We start from the raw sequence: 25130 nt of genomic DNA on the forward strand, positions 1-25130 counted from the left end.
GTATAATCCTACAAGTTCCACCTTTTCTCAAAGTATGACTCTTTCCTCTCTAAATTCATTTACCTAACAACAAACCTCAAGCAAATGATTACCACTATCTAAACCAATAATGATAATCCTACTTAAACTACAAATTCTAACATTAAACCATGTATGAATTGTAGCTAAGAGCATGAAGAGTAAAACCAAGAGAAAAGCAAATGGAATATCACAAGAGTATGTCTAAGCCAACAAACCCAATGACATATTCAATTTCTACTCACAAAGGTTGATATTTTAAACCAAGATAACAATAATATGAGTTGCTTCAACAAGACATCACAAAAGTAAGAAACTTTGCAACATTCAAGCAATAGATGAGTGTTATAGAGGCAAGGGTAATTACTTCTCACAACAAAACATTCATCATGACATTCAAACATAGAAATTGAAATAAATGAAAGAGTAGAGATTAGAGAGTCAATACAATGATAAAGATGAAAACTTGAAATGGATTACACCAAGTAGTGGAAGATTAGCCTTCCATAGTCTTCATAAAACATAAATAACAAAGAAAGGTTACAACTTGTGTAGAAACGTCTTCTAAAATGTTACAAGATTCAAAAACCTAATTATTAGAGTGAATGAGATTATATGAGATTGTATGCTATCCTTGAGGTCTTCAAATCTTGGGTATATATATGGCTTCACGGAAACCTAAAAAGATCCTCACTTAAGAAGGCCTAAATGCGAATTAGAAAGCCCCGTAAAACAGAGCTGCACAAGCTGCGCCAAAGTTGCACTTGTCTGCGCAATCGGGCGCAGCTGCGCTGCTCATTTGCGCAGGCTGCGCTTAAGCTCGCATTTGGAATTCTCAATTCCTTTGCTTCTTAACCTTTTCAATTGATCTCAATTATTCTCATCTTCACTCTTTACTTCTCCTCGCTGGATATTTGGTCATATGTGAGGTGCTCGCGCCATGTCTTGACCGTGAAAAGGTTCTCCTTGACCCTCGGGTTCTGTGCATCAGTCCCTGCATTCATCATCCTCCCTAGATATTTATGTAGAATCTTCCATAGTTTGTTACAAAGTTTGTTAGAGAATTGTAACTGCTTTGACTACTTGTAACTGATTTGACTGAGCTGACTAGGACATGACTAGGATAGTTAGTTAGAGCTTCAATACTTGTATATATATACATACATACCTGTACAAACATTTCAAGTTGATTGAATACAATACACAAGTTTATTTACATTTGTTTTCTCTATAATTCACACACTTAATTCTGCTCTTGTTTGTGAGCTTGTGAATGCATCAATGGCGTCACTTCAGATCAATGCCGCCATTGTTGTTCATGTTATGATACCTCTTCACACAATACTTTATAAATGAGCTTAAGCAACCTATAACCGTATTGCTAGCAGAAATACATGTTTGAGTTAATTGCTAGCAGAAGCACAAACTTCACGGTGAATGAATCAACCATTATGTACTCAGAAACGATTGAATGCACGGTAAAGAGAAGCCAAACGATGGATAGATTCGATTTCACCTTCCTTAATCCAAGCATAAAACTCATCAACAACAAATAATTTATAAAATCGATTTGTGTGTGTACAATTAATACGAGTGTATCTGGAATAATTATTAGTGTATCCATCGGCTTAACTACCACAACCCACCACCACCCGCCACAACTAACATCGACTAACACCACACACTTTTTATTAGCACTACAACCACCGCAACACTTGTTACCGCAGCAACCCCCACACAACAACTGTCTCACCTCACCATACGGTGCTGAAAACATCAGCAGCGATGCCGAACAACCACCCCATCTCCTACCTATCACCAGCTCGGCCCCGTATAACATCAGACCCACCAACCAGCCCATGAACCATCACCAACCACATTATTCGAAATTTCTTCCAAGTGCTAGATCTACAAAAAAGGAAATAAAATTTCGTAAAACTAACTATGCAGGGGATGTAGTCGGGAAATTTAGAGCCCAAAAGTGGTCTTCATCACCGTTGTCGGCAATTCCATAGGAGGTCACCGGCGAAGGAAGCGACGAAGAGGAGAGTGGCTCATTGGCGTGATCTGCGTCGCCGGCGTAGGAGAAAGCCGACTCCGGCGGTCGTCTAGGCTGCTGCGACAGATGGTGGTGGTAAATTAAGGAAAGGGAAGATAGGGTGTGATTGTGTGAATGTCTGATTGGTAAAGGACGTGGGATAGAGTGATAGACAAGTTAGGGGTTGAATTTGGGCTTTTAAAATTGTGATTTTAAGTTGGTTCGTACGGTTCATACTGAACTTTAGTTTGTACGGGATCTCGACCCTATATAGGATATGAAGTGGTTCTACTATGATAGAATGAATGATTTGACAAACATTTCTGAGGTTTGCATTGTTGATACATTATACATATAACGATGACCACTAGGAAACTTAAGTTTACTGCCCACATGGTCCGATTTTTGTGCTACAGTAACAAATTATATCTACAACATCTGTATCGTAATTGCTCAATATAGCTCCATTAGTTCAATACGAGAGTAGGGATTCCGGTTTAGACGTTGATTCGTTCAAACTTTTACTTGTTCTTAACTCAGAATTTTTATTGCTGAAATGCAGACTGCTGATAGGACTTTGGACGCACCCCAACTCTTAGATGACTACTACGTGAATTTACTTGATTGGGGTAGCAACAATGTCTTGGCAATAGCTATTGAAAACACAGTTTACTTGGAATCAGGATACCAGTTCTGTCTCAGAACTTCTCACAGTAGACGAGGATACAGGTCCAGTGACAAGTGTGAGCTGGGTTTCTGATGGTTGTCAAATTGCAGTTGGCTTCCATAAGGGCATCAACAATAGAGATTTGTCAACAACGGTTTATATACTTTTTAGAGGTTTGTTGACAAACCTCTCTATTGTTGGAGATGGGGTTGAGCTTCATAGATGAGATTGGTTACAATTTTGTATATAGGTTTGTATTTTTGGTTCTGAGTGATAGTGGACCCCATGTAGTATACTTTTATGAGATTTGTCTATATTTATGAGGTTTGTTGAGGTTTGTTATTAGAGAGATTTGTGTGTTGAGTAATGTGGCATTAGATAAACCTCATTTGGGGTTTGTCTATTGCTAATGTCCTAACTCTCATGTTCAGTTGTGGGATGCCACAGCCAATAAGTTGGTAAGTACATTAATCTTTTGCAACTTGATCATTGGTTCTGAATTGCAAATACAGTTAGCCTGTGTGAGACGGTGTCATATGCGAGACACATAAAAATATTCTGTATTCCCTCTAATTATTACGGAGCACAAATTTGTACATGAGAAAACTCATGATTATATTTTCTTAGACACTTCCGTGATATTTGGTACTCCCTCCGTCCCGGTCAATTGTTGTCCTTTTGTTTTGGCACAAAGACCAAGGAAAGAGGAAAATGCCAATAATTAAATGACAAGTGGAACAAATTGAATGGGAATGATCAAATTACTCATCAAGTTCATTCTTAAAATAGAAAGGACAACAAATGACTGAGACACCCAAAAATAGAAAAGGATAACAAATGACCGGGACAGAGGGAGTATTATTTTTTTTATTTTCGGTATATGTGGGTTTTTAGTTGAATTGGGGTGGTCGTACATAATGAGACCGTTGATGACGGGAGCAGTTGTTTTATTATGGTTAAATGGTTAATTAGTTTGATCTACGTGTAAAACTCGCTGATATAAATTTTTGTTTGCACCAATGTTTTCTTGTTATATTGTTTTCTGACTTTGCCATTATTTCCTGAAGCTAAGGACTCTAAGAGGAGGACACCAAGCGAGGGTAGGATCATTGGCATGGAACAGACATATTCTTACCTCCGGATCAATGGACTGCAGCATCATCAACAACGACGTGAGAGTCAGGGACCACATTGTGAAAACATATCAAGGGCACCGAGGGCAAATTTGCGGGCTAAAGTGGTCCGGGACCAGCCAAAAACTGGCTAGTGGAGGCAACGACAACCTGGTATACATTTGGGACTGGTCCTTAACATCATCTCGGACTCAGTGGCTTCACAGGTTCGGTGGACTCGAGTTCTCAAGTTTGCTCTTTACTGTGGAGTAAGACTGACCGCGAGCTTCTGAGCTCACACGGGTCTCCTCAAAACCAGCTGACATTGTGGAAGTACCCCTCTATGACTAAGATGGCAGAGCTAAGTGGGCACAACTCCAGAGTGCTTTTTACCATACAGGTAACCAATCTGAATTTTTTAAAAGCAAAGGGTCGGTCTTACATACACGTAATCAATTAGTTTCTTCAGAGACAGTCCCATGTTATGAGATTGACTCTGAGACCAACCCGTATTATCAAAAAACCTACCCAGATACTATTAACCCAATAAATGCTCAAATCTACAGAATGACGACTCCGTCATATGGGTGATAATCTTAACAGCAGTCTCATATGAGAGAATGAGTGACAATTATATGGGAGGCGGATAAGTATTTGGGTTGGTCTCACACATTAGACCATGTGTAAATTCAGTAGGGTCTGAAAGTCTCGTCCGAAAATGTGATATCACCTTTTGTTTTCTAACCTGTTTTTGTTTCTGTGTTATGTTGCAGAGTCCAGATGGGTGCACTGTGGCTTCAGCAGCAGGGGCAGACAACGAGACTTTACGATTTTGGAAAGTTTTTGGCGATCCTGAAAAGAAGAAAGCTGCAGATAAGAGAGCTCCAGAGCCGTTTGCTCATTTTAGTCGCATTCATTGATCATCATGAATATCAGTAACGAGACAAAAGTGCGGTAGTATATTGTTTATATTTCATTATTCTTTGTATCTATAATTAATCTTTGTAAAAATTAGGTTTGAAGATGTAACTAGTCTTAAATCCGTGCAAATTGCACGGGTATGTTATTTCAAAAGTTGTTATCATAAAACATTGTAAACATGGATTAAGTTTTATTGTAATTATTTATCTCGTTTAAAATTAATTATCTTTAAAAATAGGCAGTAATGTTTTAAAGTAAAGCAATAAGTTCCCTAGTTTTTGTTTAATAATTTTAATTAGTCAATCTAATAGTTGAGTTATAAAGAAGATTTTAGGTTTTAATTGAAATTTTCAATTAGCTTGTAATTAGTATAAGTGATACATTAGTGTTAATTGGTCGGTAAGTGTTACAGTAAGATACACCCTCTTGTCAGCTAAATTTGAGTTTCTATTCGGTTTGTTACTCAGGCGGCCTTAAAAATGGCTGACTTATATAAGATGAAACAAAATCATTTAGATGTAAATTATCATAGAATTAGTGAAATTACAAATTGTTAAACCCATTGTTCATTTAGTTACACCCGTTCACGGGGCAAAATGAATGTTTTCACCCGTGCATATCTAAATGTGAAAATTCTGACCAATTTTTATTTAGTATAAATTTTTACTTAGTATACGGAACAAAATAAGAATTGACCCGTGCATATTTAAAGCGATTTAATCATTTCTTAAACATTAAAACTCGTGAAATTATCATATAAAGATACTCCCTCCTATTTTAAATAACTGTCCCATTTGCCATTTTCGTCTATTCACATAACTGTCCCATTTGCCATATTTGGACATGATTTTTTTTACTTTCCTACCCTTAGCACTTTTCTTTATTTACCACCTCAACCACCCATAACCCATCATATTCAATACTTTTCATTATTTAACTCATATATCTTTACCCTTATACAATAATTTTCATTATTTTAACTATATTCCTTAATTTTCGTGCCATTGTCCAAATGGGACACTTATTCGGAATAGGAGGGAGTATATTATAAAGTAAATAATAATATTATATATTTCATGAATCTCATTAAAATGTAAGTTACATCATCAATTTTCATGTGTTAAAAATATTACATGAATAATTAATGTTAAATTGATCGTAAAATATATTTACCATACCTAAACAAACAATTACTCCATAAAATAATAACCAAATTAATATTTCCGACCAAAACTTTTACTCCGTAGAAAGTAATAGCCCGTGAAAAAAATAATCGGTTAGTTTCTTTTAAGATGAAGGTATCTATCTTACCATTAAAACGGGTGAAATATTATCTTTTTAAGCATAAAAAAATTGTTACTAATCCCAGTAACATATACTTTTATCTTATCCATATTATATGCCCGTCTTAAATTTGAAATAGATGCACCTGTCATAAATAAAAATTTATGAAAAATAATTCGCAAGATAGGTGAAATTATTTCAGTAATAGGTTTAAACGAATTTCATATTGATGACCCATAAGCTTCACAGACCGCGTCCAAATAAACCCTATCATACGATTCATATTCACATTTATTCACTTATTTATTCACATATAAAAAATTGAAAACAAACCCTACCCACCCTTTACACTCTTTCTCGCCTCTCACCTGCCTTCACTCTTTCACTTTTTTTCCCACCTTTCATACTCTTTCTCGTCTCTCACCTTATCTTACAAAAATTATACACCATGAGTCATGACTAATCAGTAATCAGTCTAATCACTACCCTTAAATATGATACTCGTCACATGTATGATTTATTTATTTTGTTGTTATTATTTTATCGATTTAAAGAAATTTTTAGTCTTATTTTATTATTTATTCGATATTAGCAAAATGTGTTGCCATTTGAGTTCAATTTTTATTTATTTCAGATTTATTTTATAATTTATTTGTTTTTGCTTTTTTCAAATTTTTTATTCACCAATTTAGACCTAATTAATTAGCTAATTTTTTTTATTTTACTAAAGTACTTCATGCAAATGAAAAGAAGTAGATCTATGAATTTATTAATTTTGTTAAATATTTACTTTTATAGAACAATATGTTATTTCGTTTAAATTTTTCATTTATGTTTTTGGTGCAGTATGGTTTTGATTATTTATGAAACATTAGTATTTTTGTCAGTATTTTTCTCAAGATTTTATCATTGCTCGAGTCATTAATCCGTTGATCTTTTTTTTTCTATTTTTTTTTCTATTTTTTGTGACTATATGCTCTATATCAGATCTTTATTTTTCGTCAGTTTGGCATTATTTTCATCTCATTGGTGGGGGTCAATTAATCCTATACAATGAACCATATAACATTGTTATTTGAGTAAATTTGTGTAACTTATGGATAAAGTAGAAAGCAAACAAATGTTACCCTATTATTTATGATTCTTAAATCAATATTAAATTTGTAAATCTGTCTTTAATAAATAAGCCAACAATGCGTCAAGCAATTCATATGTGAAGAAAATTAAATTCATGAGGGAACGTGGGTTCCATAAATTCAGGAAAAGAAATTAGAGTTTTGAAAAGTTGACTTTCAACCACAGAGCGACACCTCAGCTCTGTGGTTGTTGCTTTAATAGATAGGATATTCTTTAGAAGTTCTAATTGATTTGAACTTCTCTCCAAAATAAGTGAATGAGTGAAAGAAATCGCTTTTTTCTCTGTTAGCAATCCCGGAAATTGTGTTGCAGGCTTACAGCAATAGAGTCGTGAATTTTATCAATATTCTGCTGTGTTCTTTAGCAACCAGCGTACAATGATAATCGAATCCTATTATCTATCGTGTGTACTAGAAGTGCACAATCACACGCTAATATTCTATACTTTCTCATTCAGTCATTTTCAACGGGACAAAAAATATAGTACTCCCTCGTATTTTACATAACCTTCCCTCTTTCCTTTTTCATCTATTCACAATAACTTCCCTATTTTCTTATTTAGTAAAGTTTTATACTTATTTTAATCGGCTTACCCCACAACAATACGTATTTTAATCACTTCACCCACAATAATACCCCACGATACCTTCTCTCTCTCCAATTACCTAACTCCACTACAATATTTTACGGAGAAGTGGTGATTGACCCACATAACTTTGTGCAATTGTGAAATTAACCCTCATAACTTTCAATTTGAGTGATTAGGCCCCGTAACTTACATAATAAGTGAAATTAAACCCCCTTGTCAAAATTCCACGAGAAATTCAATTTATCATATCACAAAAATAAATATGGTTATGTTTTTATGAAAAATACAAAATAAAAGTTTAAATTATTAATAAAAAAATAGCATATATTAGATAAAAAAAATTAAAATATTTTACGAAAACAAACAATTTATTATTTTTATATAAAGTACATTTTTCAAATTTTTTAATGTACAATTTTTGTAAAAAAAAAATTAATTGCAAAATATTTTGTTAGATAGTTGTATTAAAATCAGAAGTCGGAATGAAAGATTTTCATGACAAAAAAATATAAAAAATACAATAAAAGGGTAAAAAAATATTCAATTTTTCAACATTTCAAAATAATTCACATAAAACTGTTAATTTGTTTTTTTTTTTTCAAAAATCATACCGAATTACATACGTATGTAAAAAATAATAGTTTGTTTTTGTAAAATATTTTAATTTTTTATCTAATATATATACTATTTTTTTTTATTAAATTTTTAAATTTTTATTTTTTAGTTTTCATAAAAATATAACCATATTTTTTTTTGTGATATGATAAATTGAATTTCTCGTGAGATTTTGACAAAGAGGTTTAATTTCACTTATTATGTAAGTTACGGGGCCTAATCACTCCAATTGAAAGTCATGAGGGTTAATTTCACAATTGCACAAAGTTATGGGGGTCAATCACCACTTCCCCGCAATATTTTACCTTTCTTTAATCTATCTTCACTAGTACAGAAACTGCATTTGGCTACGGTTAAAAAGCACTTTTGGCCACGGTTCAACAACCGTAGTAAATCGGGGCGTTGCCTTAGATCAAGAACCAACGGCTACGGTCATTAGCCGTAGCCAAATGTGTGTTTTTGGCTACGGTTACTAGCCAAACCCGTTGCCATATGTGTATATAAGGCTACGGTTATATCTGTTAACCGTTGCCATAGGTGATATAAGGCTACGGTTGTTTCTTAATAGCCGTTGCCATATGCTTATATAAGGCTACGGTTTTATCTTTTAACCGTAGCCGTAAATCATATTAATTTTTTTTTTTTAATTTAAATGTGGCTATATATTATAGACGGTCATAATAGATGTTATTGCAATATGCTAAACCTCTTGCAACTCAAAATAAATCCAATAACTTAGACAATATAATAATGATTTTCGTGCCAATACATAATTTCTAAAGAAGATTTTCCGCTAAAATTCCAAAAGTAACCGTACAAGAGTCATTCTTATGCCATTATCCGCTACAAATTCAAAACTACACCCAATAACGATTTTCGTGCCAATACATAATTACTAAAGAAGATTGTCCATAAAGTGAGTAGCCCACAAGTCTCGAACCTCGTTGATCTCTTCAATCGTATAAGAAGCTTTTGATCCAAACCACTATTAATAAATCAAAGTGCTTATTAGAATAAAAAAAACAAAAGTTCAATATTTAAACCTATATTTTGACTAGTATACCTTAGCTAGATAGAATGAAAAATACCTTCTTATGATCTTTAATGTTCTGGTAGTGTCTCACTATATCTAACATGTACCGCATCACATAATAGCCACACTCTGTGCTTCGAGTTTGTTGATGACACTGTACATGTACCAAAAACATTTATTAAAAAAACATTAAACAAAACAAAAATCACCATAAGCAAACAAACTACCACCAACAACATATTTAACTAGAATCAACGCAAAAAGGAAGTAATTAATATAGAAGGAAAGTACGAACAATAATGTTAAGACAAATAATATTTTATAATTGATATGGACTTACATCAATGTTACTCCATTTCATTGATAAGCCTGATTTCAATGTGGAACCTGCTTGAGCCCTAAAAGATCGAAAAGCACTGCGCCTCGAAAGAGCAAAAAAAAAGAAAAAAAAAGGTATTAGTTAGTCATTAGCCATTATCACTCGTTCATCTCATTCTTCAAATATAGGAAAAAACGGACAAAGTATTTTGAATCTTTTATGTCCTTAAAATCTGATGAAATATACTCCTAAGCAATCACCGTACACCCTGACGAAAAATACTACTTAAAATATGACCCATACCATTATCTTTTCTACTCTTGAGTATCTCTCTTTTCTTACACCGTAATCATGCATACTACCTACCAGTACATGCAAAGATAATGTGTAAATACTTACATCTGTATCAAGTGCTTAAAAGAGACATCTCGCTTTGACGTTGCCTTTGGATCACAGAAATAGGCCTCATGAATCAACGGACAAATAACGGCTAGAAACCAGTGATCTCTGTCCAATAAAGGTAAAAAAAAATATTCCACAAAGTTAGTCCTAACTCCTAACAGTCCAGGAGAAGAGGTTAGCTAGATGCAGACTGAATTACGGGATGTCAGGAACTCCACACTCTAAGCAACAAAACAGACATGAAAAAGGTTCGTTCGATGACCATTCAGTGGGCAGACCTTTGTGGATAGCAAATTAACCACCAATCAGAAAATTCTATTTCTCTACAGATGCGCAACTCAGTTGTTCAGCATCAACGAATTTACTGGTCAAAACAAGACATATTTATATACCCTTTCAAACTTGCTAAAGATCTAAAATAAACCTGGGAATCATCCCTTTTAAACTAGCTAAATAGCTGGTTGTGAATCAACAGGGGGAGTTTTACTAGATTCAACAACACAATTGGTGCCCATTAATCAATTGCTAAAAACAAAACTAACAGACAAAAAAGATAAGACTAACCCTTGACAAAATGGAGCAAATATGATACGAACACCACGCATCTTAAGCAAGCTGCACTCCACGTAATTCATTACTTCATCATTGACTATTTTATCTTTTCCCATTTGAGACATGATTGTCGGGCACAAAAATCCAACACCGGACATCCCTTCATGATTCTGCTCCTCACAAAGCTTTTGTAAAAACCTGTATACACATGAAAACAACCCCTCAAATATGAAGATGAACAAAATCAATGTGATGATTGTGAGCTATAAAAAAAATGGACAGTGCAACAAGGATTTCAAAAGCAAGTTGGCAATAAAAGTAAAAGATTCTTTTTGTGATATTTTTACAGTCAAATTGTCTCTCTATATTGGTTGCAGCACAATTAAGTATGCAGTACTGTACTCTCTCCCATCGGCCTTACCAACATTAAATATCTTTTTCATCCATGTTTCCCTTATCATTTTGTTCCTTCTCTTAACAAGTCGGCCATAAATGTAAAATAAATTAATATATAACTTACAGCATCCACACTTGAATAGATGACACATTTAAAAAGGCCATTCGAAAAAGTTGCATGATATCTTCTTCGGTGATGATCAAGGATTTATCCTCCTTGAAATGAAATATCTTCGACTGGAGTACAACTTCAAACACCTTTGTCTCAGGCCGCATTAAGGCTAGGTAATCATGTAACTTCTGACATTCTATACCCATACGTGATATATACTCATTAGAGTTGGGCTTGATTGGTGATTTGATGCCGAACTTTTCGACACTTGTTTTCCCTTACTAGCGATCGATAGATTACCACTAGTAGAAGACTCCTGTTTTAAAAATGTCATTATTAATAAAACCAAATAATAAAAAAATACATGTAAGTGAACTTAATTGAAGTTATATATATATATATATATATATATATATATATATATATATATATATATATATATATATATATATATATATATATTATTTGTACCTCCCCAACAATGATTAGTTCCTTCGGCCACTGAACAAAACTTCCTATTGCGTCACCTACACGTTCATGATATTGCGTAGGAAAAGGAAGTGGGGCAGTACCTTCCAAAATTTTATCAATGGAAACCCTTGCATTACCAATTAGTAGCGGTGTACCATGAATGACCAGATTACTATCTTCTAATGGGTAAACTGTACCTATGGCAACATTGAAAGTCTTTCCATCATGAACACAAGCTAGGCGACACTTGGTTGGGTCCTACAATATCGGAAGATTTTATGTGTTAATAAAGATAATACAATATATATAACTAAGGTCAGTAGTAGTACTTTGTCTGCTCAATATTATTCAATCACATGCTCAATATTATTCAATCACGTGACTGACTCAGTGAGCTCAAGTTCAGGTTGCGCATTTTCCATTCATCCAGGGCATTTTCCATTCATCCAGGGCAGACTATAGTTTTATGCAAGGTTTAAAGACAAAGTTTAATTCTATATATGTAACTATGTAAGTAGACTTTTCTATCCCAAAATATTTTAGTCACACACCTTAATTTCAGGAGGATTTTGTTTTGATTGTCTTTCTTTGCTTATCCCTATGCTTTTCTCCGGATTCGCGGATTGACAGCTACCTTGGAGTTCATCCATATTTTCAGGTACCTTTAAGCCCATTAGCTTCAACATACCCACAGCCTCTTGTCGGGCCTCCTGTCGAATTAGAGAGCTTAAGGACTTTATAGTATCATTCCGCACTCTTTCAGTTATTTCGGCTACTTGTTGATCAGAAATCTCCACATCCCTATGAGAAGATCCATGTGAAGTACCAAACACATCCTTGATAGTAACTCCGCCAGGGAAACCTCTCACTCGACCAGAATGTTCCTTCTTTTTTAGACTACGTGACAAGACATCATCATATCTATGAGGAACAAATTCTCCTGACTTTACCTTCTTTCGCCATTCAACCTGAATTATTATTTAAAAAAATAACATAAAGGATTATAAATAAAATATGAAGTCAAAGGAAGAAGTTGTTAGTGAAGAATTTCAACAAAGTTAAGTATCAAGAGTATACCATTTCTTCTTGAACTTTTTGAATCTTCTCATTTGAAATTTCCCCTTCTGATGACTTAGTCCTTCCCTTTATCCAATACCAACTACGATCAATAACTTCATCAGAATTTGAAGATGAAGCTATCCACTCAGGAATCCTTTGATTGTATCCCCGTCTACCCATTATATGAGGATGCTCATTATGCTTTACACTTTCGACGGCTTTTTTACTCTTCTCCTACAATAAAAGAAAATAAAGTAGAAATATATTCAGAATAAGAATTACGGAATTATTTCAGATGATAATGATTACCCGAAAAAAAAATAAGTATGACATATATCACCTTAAATTCATCCGACTCTCGGTAAGCTTTAAATTTCTCCCAATCAGCAGGCTCAATGAAACTATAACAATCAGTAGGAGTCATATTTTGGATGTTTATTTCGAATGTACTTTCTAGTCAATTTACCCTTGAAATCTCTCCACTTTGCTCCACAATTGATTAGTACATCCTTCTTGTGTGTCTCATCGACTAAATATTTTGCCTGCGATAAAGAAATTGTAAGATGACCTCATAAGTTATGACCAAACCATTACTTGCTTCGTAATTTAAAACACGGTACCCCTCGTAGATTCACACTATAACAATCGGTTTACAAAAAAGTGTATTTTGCCAACACTAATGACAACAAATCAACAAGACATTACTTGTTACCCGCATTTGGACAGAGAATTCACATACAGGTCAGTTAGGGTCAAGTTCGTTTGCATCCAAAAAAGGACACAACGTTTTGATGTACTTCAATTAATTCATTGAAACGTATTGAGTCAGTATCACCAAACTCGTAACCAAATGTCAGTTAATGTATTCAACCCTCCAAGTTCGTTTGCATCCAGAACAGACTAAGAATGAGGTGATTCATATTCTTGTGTGTTGGTGAATCTAGGATGACCTACTCGATTAACTATAGCTTGAATCAGATTCAGACTAAAAATTGTGTAATAAAGAGAGTTGCTTCATAAATGATTCATAAAAAGTGGCTGATTTTAGGCACCTCAGCAAAGGGATTCAAGTGGCAGCAATATGGTCATTTTCAGTACTCTGATTCTGATACTCTGATTCAGGTACTGACACCATGACAACAAAAATAATAGCTAATAAAAGACAACATAATTCTTACCGAAATATCTTTCCAGAGCAAATCTTTAAGACTATCTTCTACATCTTTATCCCAGTCGTCAAAGTTAATGTTCACTTGACATCGAACCTTCTTACCACAATAGCTTGCAAATTTAGAAGCGTACCTCCCCGTTGGAAAACCAGCTTTATCCCACCTTAGAAGAAACGGACCTTTATCCTCCTCCTTCTTTAAAGTAGTGGGTCCTCGAGTTCGTTTCTTTGTCTGAGTTTGCTTCTTTGTCTTATCTCCACCTGAATTATCATTTGTCTTATCTCCACCTGAAGAATCATGATCCTCCATCGTACAAAACCTATACAGTAAAACATAGTCAATATAACAATATTTGGAGTATGAAGAACGCAGCTTGTTATGCTTTGTGGAATGACAAAGTGTCAAGATAAAGACAAGAAGACCTGATGTGGCTGTGGAAAGAATCAAGCTGCATGTTAATCATAAGATAATAGGGGCGTGGGATGTTCATCTAGTTGTTTTAACGGTGCTTGGTTTAATTAAATTACTAATCATTACAAAAAATAAATAAACAATATAAAGTAGTAAAACCTGAAAATATTATAGTAAACATGTTATAGTACTAAAAAGCATATCATTATCAATTATTTTTGCTTTAATAACCATAATATTAATTTCCTGCTTGATCTCTATCTTCCCAGATACCCTCATTATGATCCACTCGTACATAATTAGTTTCCAAGTTATCTTCAACAGGCATTGAAGGCAAACCCTCCGAAAATGGAGGAATATCATCAAATTCATCATATTCTTCCTCGTCCACTACATTATCCACTCCAAGAATACGTCTCTTGCCTTGAAGTACAACACACCACTTATCATTCGCTGGATCTGAAATATAGAACACTTGTTTTGCCTGCGAAGCCATAATAAGAGGCTCATTCTTGTAACCTTGCGTACTAAAATCAACCAGTGTGAAGCCATACTCGTCTACACGAACACCTTTCTTATTTTCAGCCCATTTGCATTTAAACAATGGAATCATGAATGTTGTATACTGAAGTTCCCATATGTCCTCAATAATCCCATAATATGACATTTGATTACAAGTAGGTGTACCACTGCTAAATTCAGTAGAAGAAGCTACTAAAGTAACTCCACTATTCTGCATTGTACTCTTGTTATCTTGACGCTTGGTATAAAAACAATACCCATTAATATCATAACCTTCATATGATTTTACTTCAGTATTGGGGCCATAAGCTAACCATTTAACAGTTTCACCAACTTCATTTGGTGTACACGATAACTCATCAAGTACTTTAACCCTAAACCATTTTACAAAAGACCTGTTGTGTTCTTCAACCAACCACTTGTAATTTTTTTTAGGGTATTTTAACTTCAATATTCTCATGTGCTCCTCTATGTAAGGATGAGCTTCTGTCAGATGTTGTAAGACAAGAAAGTGAGCATCATTAAGCTCTTGGGATTTAAGTGATACCCATTTCGCTCCGATAGTACCTTTACCCTCAAGCCTCCCTTCATGTCGAGACTTCGGCAGCCCAAACGGTTGCACACCAAATGAGATAGTCGGTGCAAAATCTTATAACCTCTGCTGCTATGTATCCTTCGACAATACTAGCATCTGGCCTATATCTATTGGTAGTGTACCCTTTCAAAACTCCCATATATCGCTCAAATGCATACATATCTCTTAAATGTACGGGACCCAAAAGTTTAGCCTCTCTAACCAAATGAACAACCAAATGCACCGAAATATCAAAGAAAGAAGGGGGAAAATACATCTCGAATTGACACAAGGTTTCAACAATATCAGCTTGCAGCTTGTCTAGTGTGTCAGGATCAATCACCTTGCTATATATTGCATTAAAGAAAAAGCACAGCCTGGTAATAGCAACTCTCACAGGTTTTGGTAAAACGGATCGAATCGACACAGGTAAAAATTGTTGCATTAGCACATGATTGTCATGAGACTTTAGTCCAATCACCAAAATCTTTCATGGAAACAAGATTTTTCATGTTTGAACAATATCCATGTGGTACCTTAATGCCACGAAGACACTCACATATAATAGATTTCTCCATCTTAGACAATGTGTAACAAGCGGGAGGAAGATATACACGTTTCCCTTTCTCTTGAGGTGCTAGCTCATTCCTTGTTCCCATTTCTTCGATGTCTTTTCTCGCCTTGTAGCCATCTTTAGTCTTTCCCGGAATGTTAAGCGAGTCCCGATAAGACTTTCGGCAACATTCTTTTCTACATGCATGATGTCTATACAATGTCTCACTGACATGTGTTTCCAATATGGAAGATTCCAGAATATAGACTTCTTCTTATATTTAGCATTCTTTTCAAATTTATTAGGCTTTCCAAAAACAACACTAATATCTTTGACTTGTTCATATACTTCATCTCCCTCTAGTGGAATAGGTGCCATTCCACTCTCGTTCTCTCCATTGAATGCCTTCTTCATCCTACGATAAGGGTGGTATCGAGACAAAAATCTTCGATGGCCAGTATAAACATTCTTGCGGCTATAGGTGAGCCGAGGAGCTACGGTTGCGTCATCACATATTGGACATGCCTTTTTCCCTTTCACTGAGTAACCAGACAAATTACCATATGCAGGAAAATCATTTATGGTACATAATAACATAGCACGCAAGGTGAAATCTTCTTTGGCAAATCGCATCATACACCTTTACTCCTTCATTCCACAGTAATTTCAAATCATCAATGAGGGGCTCTAGATATACATCTATATCATTACCCGGTTGCTTTGGTCCTTGGATAAGAAGTGACAACATCAAGTATTTGCGCTTCATACACAAATAAGGGGGCAAGTTATAAACACAAAGAAGGACAGGCCACGTGCTATGTTGGCTACTCAAAGTAGAGAATGGGTTCATCCCGTCGGTACAAAGGCCAAGTCGTAAATTTCTAGCTTCATCACCAAATTCTGAAACATTCTATCAATAGTTCTCCATTGAGGGGCATCTCTTTGGATGTCTAAGTTTACCGTCCTTTTTTCTGATGTCGGCATGCCACCTTAAGTTCCTCGCATCAATTAGATTGGCAAATAATCGTTTAAATCTTGGTATTATGGATAAATACCAAACCACTTTTGCAAAGAGCCTTTCTTCTGTGGAGAATCATCGTCCTTATCTTTTAATCGATATCGTGATGTACCACATTTAGGACACTCAAAAATCCTTATATTCTTTGCGGTACAAAATGCGCTTTTGGACATGCATGAATTTTTTCATAGTCACATCCTATTGGGCACATAATTTTCTTAGCCTCATAAGTGGATTTCGGAAGAACATGATCTTCCGGGAGTATGTCATTTAAGAGTTCTAATAATGATGTAAAACTCTTATCACTCCACTTATTTTCCACTTTTAAAGACATCAAGTTCATAACTGCAGACAATCGAGTAAATTTATTACAGTTAGGATATAAAGGTTTCTCCGCATCACTAAGCAAACTCTCCAAAACCTTTTGGTCATCCTCAAAATTAACTTGCACATCCTCAATCAAGTCATCTATCCGATCCCTTTGAATATCGTCATCATCAATAACATATGTTGCTCTCTCTTCTCCACCCGCTTCAGTTTGAGTAGAAACGATAGACTCTCCATGAAATATCCAACGTGTGTAGTCTTTCATAAACCCACGTAAAACTAAGTGCTCAACACATATATCAGGATTTAAAACTTTCTTTAAGTTTTCACAATCAATACAAGGGCATAATATGCGTGTCTCTCCTTTTTTAATTGCATTCTCAGCCGCACATTTCACAAAGATCTCCTTCACTAAAATCCTAAACTCGAGAGTAGAGCGTTTCATATTATACATCCAACTTCGGTCCATCTCTAAAAACATCAAAGAACAATACATTTAATCAACAAATAACATAGAGAAAAGAAAGTTTATTACTACAGCAATAAAAGATTGAAGAACAACACATTTAATCAACAAATAACATAGTATGATTGCCAACAACCAATTGCCGTACTGAAAAAATGTCAAATATGAGGAATTTGCGTAAGTGTGTCAGACCTTTAATTTCATGAACAGCTCATTAAGGTTATAGAAGTAATTAAATTAAAGACTAGAAACGATAGAGAGACTCGTTCACTCCCCCTTTTTTTTAATACGCAATACCAAGATACATTTGATTCATGTGTTAACACTGCTCAATTTGAAGCATTTACAGCAAAAATGCATTAAAAATAAAGTTGACTATTTCTATTACAATCTAGGCCATGGTTGTGCGAGTTAAGCATAAGATATGGGACTAAACTTTACTTATTTTTTCATATAAGGACCTACGTTATTATTCTTTTCCGTTAAGGACCTCATGTCCATATTCCGTTAAGTAATACGCCAAAAGTGACGATGTGCTAAATTTGCACGTGCTAGCTGTTAACCTCAAAACAAATTTGTTGATTAAAATTTGACTGAAGTGAATAGTAAAATCAATATTCTTTTATAAAAGGGATAATTAATGAAAATACTCCAAACTATTGAGATGCTTCTCAAAATACTCCAAACTCTAATTTAACTATCAATATACCCAAGTTTTACCCCTCTTCCCTTTTAATAGAATTCCACATTTGTTAACCGGTAGCAATAGGTAAATCCCATCTTTCTCCTTATAATATAATCTATCTTCATCTTCCTTCTCTTACCTTTCAACATAAACCTGTAATTCTTCATTTTCACTCCATCACCCATAATCCCAAACACCCTAAATAAATCACACTTTTTTTTCAATTGAGTCAATTCAATTAAATTCTGCACAATACTTGATGAGATGTCAAAATCTGGTGCATTCACGGAATCTCCTTCAACATTCCGAAATATCATTTCAATTGAACCAGGGGCACCTTTTCTGCTTTAATCTGAAAGACATCACCTATATATACGCACATATCTTATGCTTATCCTTGGGCAAAGTAGATGTCTTTCTTACCTCAAACTCAAAGGTCTTGAGAAAGCAATCAGTTCCACGGTAATTTTCACATTCACTTAGTACCATTCTCTAATTGAACTGATGTAAATTCAGCTTAAAGATGGCAAATTTATCCATCTTTTTGGATATTGTGATTATCCTATTATCCAAGAGCTGCACTTAAATAAACCAGTACTCCTTATGAATGAAATATTTCAGATGTAGAATAATTAAAGTTATTTGGGACTTTCTACTTTGTTCAGTTTTAGAATTAATTACTTGATTTTAGAGACGGTTTGGATATTTTAGATGGTTTGTTCAGTTTCAGGATTAATTACTTTGTGCAGATGTTTTTATGCGTTTCGGAGAAGATAAGTGGAGAAGACGAGAATAGGAGAATATTAATGGTGGTTTAGTGTTTTGGAGAAGAATGAGAATTAATGGCGTTTAGCAGTTTACATAAGGTGGATGAGAATGGGAGAACAAAAAGAGAGGCTTAAAAGAGAAAGCGACTGGTTCAGCAGGTAGCCCTTCCGCCGGTTATAATAAAAGATAGCAGGTAGCTCTAAGTTAATGTAAAAATTTAGAATTCACTCATATTCAAACCAACATTTTTTCTCCTAAAGTGTAACCCTTAAAACGTTTTACCGAAATCGTGTACCAGCCTCAAATTTAGCTCACTAAACTCGTTAGACATGTATAACAGACTATAATCAACTAAATTTTGCAAACTTGACCGCTATGATAAACCGTTTGGAGGCCCAAACGACAAAACTAAGGTGAGTAAAATCTGAAAAATTCGACTCAAACTTCGTTAGACCCAAAAATAGACCGTTGCGGTAAGCCGATTACATATTAACGACCAAAACTTTAAATACGATTCTACCTCTTAAGTTCCAATGGTTTCTACTTTTGTCATATAATATTTGAACAAATAATATACAAGTAGTTCGTAAATGACAAAATAATTGATACAACATACTCATTTAGTGAAATATCGTAAATGAAGAGAAAACCTGGATGACCTTACTATGCTCTTTAAAAAATAATATAATTTACAAATGTTACGATGGATTGCGAAAGGGGTTTCAAGAAGACAAGATTATAATCTAGTTTAAGCTTAGATGAACTTTTGGACCTCTCTAAGTTCAGCTTGAAATTTTTTGACAGATTTTCCCTATGACCATGATAACACTAGAGAATTGATAACTAAGAATAAGTTAACTGAGTTACATTCTAAGTCCTTAACTGAAAACTCACAAAGTTTTAATATAATTCATCACTAGTATAAACTTTAAGTCGCCTCACCACGGCTTTTCATTTCCATTTCTATTTTAATATGTTACAAGAGTCGTCTTAAGTTAAAACCGTCTTAAACAAGAATCGGTGAAACAAAAGAAGGGCAACCTAGGAATCAAACATTTATCCGGGAAAAAAAATTCAAAAGTCAGAATACTTGTGAGATTACCAATTCACATTTGAAGCTTTGTCACTTAACAGTAGGTAGGCATGCATGCTTTAGAAGAAATGATTGTTTAAGACAGGGAAGAACAATATAATTGAACAAGATACAACAAACAAAGGCTCCTGATGAAGTTATGATTGAGAGATGACACCGAAGATAAGGTATGTTGCTGTGTGTTACTAACTTACTATATCTCCTTTCTATACATACCCAATTAATGCTGAACAATAAAAATGAGGTGGAGAGCATGTAGGAGACTTCATATTATAGGTGAAAGTTTGGTAATTACTCTTCAAAAAGATTATGTAAATGGAGAGCAAAACATGTACTCTCCCTTTTCTGCTATTGTACATGCTTTGTAATATGTTACCTGGCAATCTAAGAGGGCAAAGCTAGAATTAGATTAACAGTTTATACCACCTCGATTGTAGACAATGGAAGTAAAGATGGGCAGTGAGGGAGTGAAACAGATGCATCTCCGGTCCCAAATCCTACTCTAAAATTTTCAATTAATATGATTAAAAACCCCCAACCATAATTCCTAACGCCATTAGAAAACTAAATTACCTAGCCCTAATATGATTAAAAAAATTAAGAGAACAGAATTCAATAATAACGATAATGATTATGAGTATAACACCAAAATATAGTGACAATACACACCGAAATAAGCTTACCCTAAATCTAAAAGAACAACAATACAGAACAATTGCATATACCCCATCAAAATCCAAAAGAAAAACACTAAACCAGTTGCATATAACCCGAAATAAGCTTACCCTAAATCAAATTAAGCAAAAATTTAAATAAATATATCAAACAATAATTGATTGCCCGGAAAAAGTACCAGATTAATTGTCCAGAATTACGGTTGGCGGTGGGGATGGTGACGACTTGAAGTCGTGGTGCAGGTGGTGGCGTCGTGAGGGTGGTGGCGTCGTGAAGATGGCTGCGTCGTCGCTGGTGATGGGATGGTGGCGTGGTCGTCGTTCGTCGTAGTGAGCAAGTGAGGAAATTAGGTTTGTGAGTTTAAGGAAATAGAATAGAATAGAGGACGAGTATTTGTTTTAAGAAATAAAAATATTCAGTTGTGAGTGTGGAGTATGAGTATACGTGTTTAGATAATAAGCAGCGCGAAAAGATTATATCGTTTTGCGCCAAATTTTATTTTAATAAATGGCTATGGTCGATAAAGAACCGTTGCCTTAGTTTACATTTGGCTACGGTTATTTAGGCGACCGAAGCCTTTTTTGTTTTTTTACATATTTAGCCACGGTTATTTATCAACAACCGTAGCCGTTTATAATAGGCAACGGCTATTTATCATGACCGTAGCCATTTCTACCCGCCTAATGTCCTTTCTATACTAGTGCTTCTTAATTCTAGTGTTCCCATAAATAGAGGGTTTATCTAGAATAGAAGGGAATACTATATTTTCTCTCACATAATAATGATACTATGGCCTCTGCCTATGGGAAGCACAACGTAGAATGCTTTTCCGACTAAAATCCATTTTTAAATACCGTATAGAATTTGCGTTCCACCTTACCCATTTTTTTTTTTACAGCAACAAATAGCATAGCTTACAACAGAGCTTCCTGAGCAAGATTATGAGCTATCCTATTCACTCCTCTAGGACAAAAGCTAAGAGAGCAACAGTGAAAAAGAGACGCAATAGACTTAATATCCTGGATAATGCAAGTAAAAGACGCAATAGGCTTATTCGCACCGGCCACCTGCATAACCAAGACAAGACAATCCGTAACCAATCTAACATGAAGATACCTTTCATCCAAGGCCCATTTTAGCGCCTTGATAGCAGCCTGACCTTCAGCTTGCAGGGCAGAAGAGGCAAACGAGCGAGCATGCGCAATATTCCTTAAGATCCCATCACCATCCAACAAGCACCACCCCATGCCAGAACTTCTATCGGCCCTCCAAGCAGCATCACACTTAACAGTGCAGACATTCCCGCACCCAGGTCCACCAACAATCCAATAGGGAAATGAGTTTCTAATTCTCTTTGCTAGTTCGAAATCAGAAGAGAAGTCCAACGAAGACGCTTGAAGGAGGCAAGCATCCTTATTGCAGACTACCTAATTCATACACTAAATGTCTCCAAGAATAGAACTGAGGACACCCATAGGCCAAGGGCGACGACTCCTGAAGACCATATCATTCCTACAACACCAAATTCTCCACAGGGTAGCGATAAGGGGAAAAAGGAGGGAAGTAGGATCTGGGCCACTTAAGAAATAATTGACCCAGTTTATGACCCAAATCCTAACATCAATATCCACCCCCCAGTGATTCTAATTCCTAAAGGGCAGCCAAACCAAAGAGCTTTTGCAAAGCAACAATCTCTGAAGAGGTGAGAAATAGATTCCACACAAGTAGGTAAGCCATCGCAGAGAGAACAAGAGGAGCGCCAATTCATCTTGCGTTTGAGAAATTCAGACCCCACGGGAAGGGCATTAGCCATAAATTTCCATAAAAACACCCTTAGTTTGTTAGAAATAGGCAACTTTCAGAGCTTTGATTTGCAGAAAGCCACAATGGTTGGAGACATTCTAGAGCGATCAGCATTCGTGGTAGGTCCATCAGATAAGGCCTTAGCAACATAGTAACCTGACTTGACAGTGTAGACACCATGTTTAGAAGAATTCCAATAGAAGAAGTCTTCCGAAGGTTGACACGGAATATAAGTTGCGAGGATTTTCCTTGTAACTTCCTCACCCGGATCGAAACCAAGAGAGGAAAGATCTCATCTTCTGTGATTATCGTAAAGGTCGCCAACCAAGAGCGTAGAGGCAGTAGGAACGTCCAAAGAATCCCCGCAAAGATCATGAAGACTATAACCCTCTATCCATTTACTCTTCCAAGCATTAAGATGAGATGAGGATCCAATAGACCAAGCAATATTGTTGTAGATAAAATCGAAACCCCAGACAAGGCTTTTGAGAGCCCATGACGACGCATGGGGAGCCTTCCAGCGATTCTGGAATAAAGTATCATCTTGGATACCAAGCTTGGGACCAATTACCATACTAATAAGACTTCCCGGATCACATAAGATTCTCCAAGCAGATTTAGCAAGGAGGGCTTGATTAAAGCAACCAATATTGCGAAGACCAAGGCCCCCATCTCCCACAGGCCTACTAAGAAAGTCTTTACTACACCAGTGAATAGACTTATTAGTTCTAGTTCCACTCCACCAAAAATGCACCATCAAAGACTGAAGTTTTGATGTTACACTTATCGGTATGCGAAATACCGATAGAGAGAAAAGAGATAGTGAAGAGAGAACAGAACGAATAAGAGTCAATTTACCAGCCGAAGAAAGAAGAATATTATTCCAGGAGGATAGCCTTCGCTTAGTTTTTTCGACAAGAAAATTAAAAAGCTCCCTCTTAGAAGACCCAATACTCGTTGGTAAGCCAATATGGTTACCAAGATCATGCTTAGGAGCAAATTTAAAGTCATTCAAGCACTTTTTGACCATCATGAGTGAGCAATTTGGACTGAAAAGAATAGATGACTTATCTTTATTCAGGCATTGTCCAGGGCGACAATATTCATCGATAAGGTTCATAAGAAAGTCCATATCCCCATAGTCACCACGTAAGAAGAAGAGTGAGTCATCTGCAAAAAGTAAATGGGAGATTTCCGGACCGTTCTTACATATCTTAATGCCCTTAATGAGATTGCTATCCTGGGCATAGAGAATCATTTGTGATAGGACTTCCGTACACAGCGCGAAAATATAAGGGGATAAAGGATCACCTTGCCTAATCCCACAGCAAGGTTCAACATTTTCCATAGGAGCACCATTAATAAGGATTTCATAGGAAACAGTTTCAATAGTACTCATAATAAGATGAACCATAGAGTCTGGCAAATTCAAGTAAGAAAGCACCCCTCTTATAAAATTCCAGTTCAGTCTATCATAAGCTTTACTCATATCAGCCTTTAATGCCACCATTCCCTTCTTACCATAACTCCTATGGTTGATGACGTGAAGAATTTCTTGAGCAATAACAATATTATCCACAATACTTTTATTTGGAACAAAGGCACTTTGAAATGGACTAACCAGATCATCCATAACCCCTTTTAATCTGTTAGCAATACACTTTGTGACAATTTTCATAATAACATTGCAGAGGCTAATCGGCCGAAAATCCCCAACTCTCTCAGGGCAATCAATTTTTGGAAGAAGGACAATAAATGTTTTATTAAAATCCTTAAGGACAGTACCCGAATTGAGAATATTGAGAGCTCCACTAATAACGTTATTCTTAACAATAGCCCAATACTTGTGGTAGAAGGCCGCAGGAATCCCGTCAAGACCCGGAGATTTTAGGGGTCCCAATTGGAAAACCGCCTGACGAACTTCATTTTTCGAATATAAACGGCCCAACATGTCTCTCTCTTCCATACCCACTTTGCGTTTAAGATTATCAAATAAATAACCGTAGTTATTTATGTAATCTTCAAAACACTCAGGCTCAGCATCAGACTTGAAGATGTTAGAGAAGTATATATTAAACAAGCCACCAATCTCCTTCATATCAAAAGTCCATTCATTAGACTCCTTCTTAATACCCAATATAAGATTAGCATCAGATCGTCCTTTAACCCAATTGAAAAAATATTTAGTGCACGTGTCACCCTCACAATTCCATTTCAATTTGGCACGTTGACGCCAATAAGTGCCCGCAGCAATAGAGAATTCCATTAGCTTTTTATGACATGACTCATAGTTAGTAGTGTCACCACCATTCTCAATATCCAAAAGATAGGACTCCAGGTC

The 25130-nt window shown here is 35.5% G+C and overlaps 2 protein-coding genes and 1 long non-coding RNA gene across 3 annotated transcripts; 1 reads left to right on the plus strand and 2 right to left on the minus strand.

The window, feature by feature from the left end:
- The first annotated feature begins 4278 nt into the window (after positions 1–4278).
- LOC141627408 (uncharacterized) lies at positions 4279–4993 on the plus strand. The gene is made up of 2 exons (XR_012536983.1): positions 4279–4493; positions 4609–4993. It is a non-coding gene; the product is annotated as an uncharacterized LOC141627408 (long non-coding RNA).
- A 4274-nt stretch (positions 4994–9267) lies between these two features.
- On the minus strand, positions 9268–11274 carry LOC141634089 (uncharacterized). Its single transcript, XM_074446393.1, has 6 exons — positions 11208–11274; positions 10700–10885; positions 10133–10240; positions 9755–9830; positions 9470–9568; positions 9268–9366 (listed from the first exon to the last, which is right to left on the minus strand). Exons 1-6 carry the CDS (start codon positions 11261–11263, stop codon positions 9277–9279), a joined length of 615 nt encoding a protein of 204 aa, XP_074302494.1. The 5' UTR covers positions 11264–11274; the 3' UTR covers positions 9268–9276.
- A 3269-nt stretch (positions 11275–14543) lies between these two features.
- On the minus strand, positions 14544–16587 carry LOC141631892 (uncharacterized). Its single transcript, XM_074444504.1, has 3 exons — positions 16082–16587; positions 15484–15748; positions 14544–15425 (listed from the first exon to the last, which is right to left on the minus strand). The coding sequence occupies exons 1-3, from the start codon at positions 16585–16587 to the stop codon at positions 14544–14546; spliced, it is 1653 nt and encodes a 550-aa protein (XP_074300605.1).
- Positions 16588–25130: the final 8543 nt, after the last annotated feature.

The sequence above is a fragment of the Silene latifolia genome, chromosome Y (assembly GCF_048544455.1).
Source record: "Silene latifolia isolate original U9 population chromosome Y, ASM4854445v1, whole genome shotgun sequence".
NCBI classification, from domain to species: domain Eukaryota; kingdom Viridiplantae; phylum Streptophyta; class Magnoliopsida; order Caryophyllales; family Caryophyllaceae; genus Silene; species Silene latifolia.

Bases quoted from the DNA above. Each gene is read 5' to 3' on its own strand.
- LOC141634089 (XM_074446393.1), bottom strand. From the start codon at position 11,263: ATGCAACTTTTTCGAATGGCCTTTTTAAATGTGTCATCTATTCAAGTG. The intron at 10,241-10,699 runs GTTAGTCTTATC...TTTATTGGACAG, and splicing joins TTTGCTCCATTTTGTCAAGG to AGATCACTGGTTTCTAGCCG. The intron at 9,367-9,469 runs GTATTTTTCATT...ATTTATTAATAG, and splicing joins ACATTAAAGATCATAAGAAG to TGGTTTGGATCAAAAGCTTC.
- LOC141631892 (XM_074444504.1), bottom strand. From the start codon at position 16,587: ATGCGATTTGCCAAAGAAGATTTCACCTTGCGTGCTATGTTATTATGT. The intron at 15,749-16,081 runs GCGAGAAAAGAC...TGCAATATATAG, and splicing joins AGACTAAAGATGGCTACAAG to CAAGGTGATTGATCCTGACA. The intron at 15,426-15,483 runs GTTATAAGATTT...GGGCTGCCGAAG, and splicing joins AAGGATACATAGCAGCAGAG to TCTCGACATGAAGGGAGGCT.